Source organism: Urocitellus parryii, chromosome X (assembly GCF_045843805.1).
Source record: "Urocitellus parryii isolate mUroPar1 chromosome X, mUroPar1.hap1, whole genome shotgun sequence".
Lineage (NCBI taxonomy): Eukaryota > Metazoa > Chordata > Mammalia > Rodentia > Sciuridae > Urocitellus > Urocitellus parryii.
Window position 1 is genome coordinate 129,979,531 of NC_135547.1, and position 7,125 is coordinate 129,986,655.

Here is a 7,125-nt window from a genome sequence, read left to right on the forward strand (position 1 = left end):
GGTGAGGCTGAGAGCTGGAACCATAGAGATGTGTCTGTGTACCCTGCAGCTGGCCTCTTTCTTGTCCTTGATTTCTTATTCATCTGTTGATGACTCTGGGACCCCACTCTTGTCACTTATGCTTGTTCTAAGTCTCATGTGTTGCAGTGTATGTAGGCACATTAAAGAGCATTGAAAAATAATGTCATTTGTGTATATTATTTGGAGAGGCACTTTCTCAAAATATATTTGCCCTATATTTGAGTTGTTTTCTCTTTTATTTTCCCAGTTCTGGGGACCCAATCCTGCCTTGTGCATGCTAGGCATTCTAGCATCGAGCACTCCCATAGCTCAGGTAGTGAGTTTGCTGCTGCTGTGTGTGTGGACCACACTGATGACCACATCAAGAGATACAGCTCTGCAGGTGTTTCCTCCACAATTGAAGATGGTCTCTTTCTTCTGAAAGGACTTTTTTACCAGTGAATTTTAAAAAAAAAAAACTACATCCAACTTAGCTTTTCTCCCCATGAATAATACTTAGGTGTAATATTCCAGAAAACCCAGGCTTTTTTTCTCTCTGTGTTAGAGTTCCTCAGGAGCCCTAGGAAAATAGTGTGATGGTTTTCTTAATACACACTACATGACCAAAGGCTTGGTAAGGAGGATCCCAGTCTGAAGTCCTAATATAGTGGCACTACCCTCTCCACCAATGAATCTTAAATAAGCTTCTCGAGAGACCTTCACCATAATCTTCTTTCAACAGAATGTCAGGAAAAAATTTCGCAAAGATCTCAATGTGGGTTATAACACAGAGTTCCTTTTTTTGTGTTAAAGCTTAGAAGACCTCTGATCAATCCTACAATTTGTACACAAAGCACTTTCTGTGAACTAAACAGAACAAAACAAAAAACACCTTTATGTATACCCCTACAAAAAAATATAAACCTCTATCCCTGTTACACTGGGTATAAATAAAGATCAATGAAATTCCAAGCAGTGATCTAAAAAATTTTAGGTGATACCCCTCAGAACCCTGCATCTAATATTCTGCTCCTGGAACATTCCTTGGGTGTCTAGACTCCATTATTGATGTACTCATGTACATCACTAATGGAGCTACAGCCTCCAACCAGGTGATATTGTGCACTACATGATGTGGAGAGGGCTGTTTCTGCTCAGGCTAAAGAATTCAATGACCTGTCCTAAGGATTCAAAGCATCCTGAGCAAAACCTCACCCACAACCTTTTCAGGAATCATGGATCTTGTATGATCATTGCTAAGAGTTCCTTACATACTTGTGTTCAAATTTTTAAGGTAACCAACATGCTAATGATGGGATGATTTGAATAATAGCCTACAGAATCTGTGTTGCAAAGGATTGTTTCCTTTCAATCTCTTTATTTTCAGGCAAGTTGAACAAGTCAGAAAACCTAGCCTTTACCTGATGTTGGTAGTAAAGTAAGGACCTATAAATACATACAAAATTGTGAATTAAGCATCGATTATGTGTTGGTCACTTCATCAAAGAAGTCATGGTAAACTTCAAAGGCACAGAATAGTGTGGGGGAAACCTTCAAATCAATTCCAATTCTTAATTGAACAAAGAAAAATTTTAATAGAGTAAATCCATGTGACTTCAGTATGTGTGCAAAAGACTTCATATGTCCTTCATTCCTTCAGGCAGATCACATCTCTGGACACAAACACTACAAGCATGAGGAATGTGAAGAGAAGCTATGTGAATTGAAACAATATAGGAAATCTCTGGTTTCTCTAAAAAGCGTTCACACACAAATGTTAGTACAAATGGTAGATGGATCTTATGAAAGTACAATATGTGGGAAAGTCATCAATTGTTCCAATGACATTGAGAGACATGAAGAAACTCATACTGGGGAGCAATCCAATGAATGGCAACAATGTGATGAAGCCTCTTCTTATACCACTGGTGTTCAAAGACACATGATAACACACAGTGGCGGTAAACTTTTTCAATGGGACACATGTGGGAAAGCCTATCATTTCTCCTCTTTATTTAGAAGACATGAAAGAACTCATTCTGGAAAGAAACTCTATGAATGTCAAAAAGGTGTTTGGACCTGTATTTCACACACAAGTCTTCAAAGGCACAGGATCACACACACAGGGGATGCATATTTCAAATGTAAGATATGTGGGAAAGACTTTGATTATCCCAGTTTACTTCGAATACATCAGAGAATGCATACTGAGGAGAAGCCCTATGAATGTAAGCAGTGTGGCAAAGCCTTTTCTAGTCCCAGTCACCTTCACTCACATGAAAAAACTCATACTGGAGAGAAGCCCTATGAATGTAAGCAGTGTGGCAAAGCCTTTGCTAGATCCAGTGCCCTTCAAGTACATGGAAGAGTGCATACTGGAGAGAAGCCCTATGAATGTAAGCAGTGTGGCAAAGCCTTTGCTAGATCCAGTGCCCTTCAAGTACATGGAAGAGTGCATACTGGAGAGAAGCCCTATGAATGTAAGCAGTGTGGCAAAACCTTTACTACATCTGGTCACCTTCGCAGCCATGGAAGAACACATATTGGAGAGAAGCCCTATGAATGTAAGCAGTGTGGGAAAGCCTTTGCTACATCCAGTTCCCTTCAGATTCATGGAAGAATGCATACTGGAGAGAAGCCCTATGAGTGTAAGCAGTGTGGCAAAGCCTTTGCTAGATCCAGTCACCTTCACAGACATGGAAGAACACATACTGGAGAGAAGCCTTATGAATGTCAACAATGTGGCAAAGCCTTTGCTAGATCCAGTCACCTTCAAAGACATGGAAGAACACATACGGGAGAGAAGCCCTATGAGTGTAAGCAGTGTGGCAAAGCCTTTGCTACATCCCCTCAGCTTCACAAACATGGAAGAATACATACCAGAGAAAAGCTCTATGAATGTCAACAATTTGGTAAAGGTTTTACCACATCCTGTATGCTTCACACATGTTAAAGAACAGATACTGCAGAGGAATCGTATGCATGAAAACAATTGGTAAACTTTTCTGTTATTACAGTTTCACTCATATACATGTTGGAAGTTACTGGAGAAAAATCCTTTGAATGTAAAAATCAGGTAAATCAATATTTCATATCATCCTCAAAGACAAGAAAGGGGTCACACTGCTGAAAGTGTGTGTGTGTGTGTGTGTGTGTGTGTGTGTGTGTGAGAGAGAGAGAGAGAGAGAGAGAGAGAGAGAGAGAGAGAGAAAGAGAAAGACTGGGGATTATGTCTGGTTGTGCTCTACACTGAGATACATTCCCGTTACTTTTTATTTTGAGACAGGAACTTGCTGAGTTTCTTAGGGTCTTCCTTAGGTTCTGAGGCTAGCCTCCAACATTGATCCTTCAGAATCCACCTCTCATGTCTCAGTTATTAAAGGCAAACACCACCACATCCAACTGAATAACTCTTTAATTGTAAAAAATATCACAAATCATTCCATTTTCCCTGTTGTCTACAAAGCCATTTTATTCACATTGGAAAAAAAAAACCACTCTGTGGGGGATTTTCTACATCCTGTCAGCGTCCCATCCAGCCCTGTTTTCATTTTCATATATGAAAACCCTCACGGAGAGAAGCCCTGTGAGTGTGAGAAACGTGTGAAATCTAGTTTTCTCAGTATTTTACTAGGGACTGGGAAGATTCTTTTGGAATAAAAAGTATAAATCCTATGCAAGTAAGAAATATAAAGGGTTCATATGTTCTAGTTTTGTTCAGTTGTATGAAAGGACACATACTGTAGAAAATACTGAGGATAAGCCATGTGGGGCAGTATTCAGCTTTCAGAGTTGTTCTCAAAGATGTAGCAAATTCATATCTGGGAAGATCCTTTTACTCTCTTTAAAAGTTGTAGTAAGACTTTCAACTTTCCAGGTCCCTTTGAACAGCATTTAAGAAATCACACTAGATCTCCGGTCGCACAGTTCTCTTGCGGTTGTGACCCAGTAACCAGTCTTCGGTGATGGAAATCCTTCCTCTAGGTTTCGGTGCACCCCAATTTTGATGGAAATTCCTAACAAGATAGCTTTTGGTCGTCCTAACTCGTTATTCACCTGCGCAGTGACGCAGTATATGGGGGTGATGCACTCTATTCACAGCCATCTTCTCCCCAGAAATGCAAATAAAAACCTCCCTAAGATACCATCTCACTCCAGTAAGATTGGCAGCCATTATGAAGTCAAACAACAACAAGTGCTGGCGAGGATGTGGGGGAAAGGGTACACTTGTACATTGCTGGTGGGACTGCAAATTGGTGCGGCCAATTTGGAAAGCAGTATGGAGATTCCTGTGAAAGCTTGGAATGGAATCACCATTTGACCCAGCAATTGCCCTTCTCGGACTATTCCCTGAAGACCTTAAAAGAGCATACTACAGGGATACTGCCTCATCGATGTTCATAGCAGCACAATTCACAATAGCTAGACTGTGGAACCAACCCAGATGCCCTTCAATAGATGAATGGATTAAAAAAATGTGGCATTTATACACCATGGAGTGTTATGCAACACTAAAAAAATGACAAAATCATGGAATTTGCAGGGAAATGGATGGCATTAGAGCAGATTATGCTAAGTGAAGCTAGCCAATCCCTAAAAAACAAAAGCCAAATGTCTTCTTTGATATAATGAGATCAACTAAGAACAGAGCAGGGAGGAAGAGCAGGAGGAAAAGATCAACATTAAACAGAGACATGAGGTAGAAGGGAAAGGGAGAGAAAAGGGAAATTGCGTGGAAATGAAAGGAGACCCTCATTATTATACAAAATTACATATAAGAGGTTGTGAGGGGGAAGGGAAAAAAACAAGGGAAAGAATTAAATTACAACAGATGAGGTAGAGAGAGAAGATGGGAGGGGAGGGGAGGGGGATAGTAGAGGACAGGAAAGGTAGCAGAATACAACAATTACTAATATGGCATTATGTAAAAATGTGGATGTGTAATGGATGTGATTCCACAATCTGTATTTGGGGTAAAAATGGGAGTTCAAAACCCACTTGAATCGAATACATGAAATATGATATGTCAAGAGCTTTGTAATGTTTTGAATAACCAATAAAAAATATTAATAAAATAAAAATTTAAAAAAAAGAAATCACACTAGAGAAAAGCCCTGTATATAGAAATGTGGTAGGACCTTACTTTTTTCAGATCCATTTGAACTTGTTCAGACTTGAGGAAATTTTTATTTTATTTCATTTTATTTATTTCTTTTGAGAAAACCACTGTAGGTGTGTGAAAAGGTGTGTGCCTTCATTTCTTTTTTTATCTATTCAGAGGTAACAAAAATGCACCCTGGGTTGGAGAGGAGCATTGTATCAGCATGAAGATTTGAAAGCAACATGTTTTTCTGGGTTAAATCTCTCTTATTGTTAGATTCCATTTTCCTGTATTTTAAGTCTTTTGTGTCTAATGTTTCATTACATATTGTGTCTGTTAGTTTAGGCCTCTCCACTCCAGCCTTTGGTAAAAATTGGTGAAATGTGTCTTCTGAACTTCCTTCCTCTCTTTTTTTGTTCAGATTTCACCCAGGAGTGCTCTACCATCAAGTTTCTCCACAGTCTTTTTAATTGTTATTTTTTGAGATGGGGTGAGGCTGGCCGCTGGGACCATAGGGATGTGTCTGTGTACCCTGCAGCTGGCCTCTTTCTTTTCCCTGATTGCTTATTGATCTGTTGATGACTCTGGGACCCCACTCATGTCATTTGTGGTTGTTCTAAGTCTCATGTGTTGTGTTGTATATAGGCACATTAAAACGCATTATAATATCATGTCATTTGTGTATATTATTTGGAGAGGAACTTTCTCAAAATATATTTTGCCCTATGATTGAGTTGCTGTCTCTTTTCTTTCCCCAGTTCTGAGGACCCAATCCTGCCTTGTGCATGCTACACAGGCATTCTAGCACCGAGCACTCCCGTAGCTCAGGTGGTGAGTTTGCTGCTGCTGTGTGTGTGGACCCACTACTGTCCACATCAGCAGATGCAGCTCTGCAGGTGTTTCCTCCACAATTGCAGATGGTCTCTTCCTTCTGAAAATTCTTTTGTTCCAGTGAATTAAAAAAAAAAACTACATCCAACTTAGCTTTTCTCCCCATGAATAATACTTAGGTGAAATATTCCAGAAAACCCAAGCTTTTTTTCTCTCTGTGTTAGAGTTCCTCAGGAGCCCTGGGGAAATAGTGTGATGTTTTCTTAATACACACCACATGACCAAAGGCTTGGTAAGGAGCATCGCAGTCTGATATCCTAATATAGTGGCCCTTCCTTCTCCACCAAAGAATCTTAAATAAGCTTCTTTTTTTTTTTTTTTTTTAGAGAGAGAGGGTGACAGAGAGAGAGAGAGAGAGAGAGAGAGAGAGAGAGAATTTTAACATTTTATTTTTTTTTATTTTTTCTTAGTTCTCGGCGGACACAACATCTTTGTTGGTATGTGGTGCTGCTGAGGATCGAACCCGGGCCGCACTCATGCTAGGCGAGCGCGCTACCGCTTGAGCCACATCCTCAGCCCCTTAAATAAGCTTCTTGAGAGAACTTTACCATAATCTTCTTTCAACAGAATGTCAGTAAAAAATTTTGCAAAGATCTCAATATGGGTTATTACACAGACTTCTGTTTTTGTGTTAAAGCTTAGAAGACCTCTGACCAATCTTACAATTTGTGCACAAAGCACTTTCTGTGACCTGAACAAAACAAAACAAAAAAACACCTTTATGTATACCCCTACAAAAAATATAAACCTCCAACCCTGTTACACTGGGTGTAAATAAAGATCAATAAAATTGCAAGCAGTGATCTAAAAAGTTTTTGGTGGTGCTCCTGGAACATTTTTTTGGGTGTCTAGCCTCATGTGCCCTATATCACTGATGGAGCTACAGCCTGCAACCAGGTGATGTTGTGCAGTGCGTGATGTGGAGAGGGCTGTTTCTGCTCAGGCTAAAGAATTCAATGACCTGTGCTAAGGATTCAAGTCATCCTGAGCAAAACCTCACCCACAACCTATTCAGGAATCTTGGATCTTGTGTAATTATTGGTGAGTTCCTTACTTGCTTGCGTTCAAATTTTTAAGGTAGCCAACATACCAAAGATGGGGTGATTGTCACTGCTATCTCTCTTGCCAGCCTT

The 7,125-nt window shown here is 39.9% G+C and overlaps 1 protein-coding gene across 1 annotated transcript; it reads left to right on the forward strand.

The window, feature by feature from the left end:
• The first annotated feature begins 1,786 nt into the window (after positions 1–1,786).
• Positions 1,787–2,953, forward strand: LOC144250734 (uncharacterized). Its single transcript, XM_077793684.1, has 2 exons — positions 1,787–1,967; positions 2,136–2,953. The coding sequence occupies exons 1-2, from the start codon at positions 1,787–1,789 to the stop codon at positions 2,951–2,953; spliced, it is 999 nt and encodes a 332-aa protein (XP_077649810.1).
• Positions 2,954–7,125: the final 4,172 nt, after the last annotated feature.

Coding starts and splice junctions, on each gene's coding strand:
- LOC144250734 (XM_077793684.1), top strand. CDS start 1,787: ATGGTAGATGGATCTTATGAAAGTACAATATGTGGGAAAGTCATCAAT. Junction 1,968..2,135: donor AACACACAGTGGCGGTAAAC/TTTTTCAATGGG, acceptor CAGGGGATGCAT/ATTTCAAATGTAAGATATGT.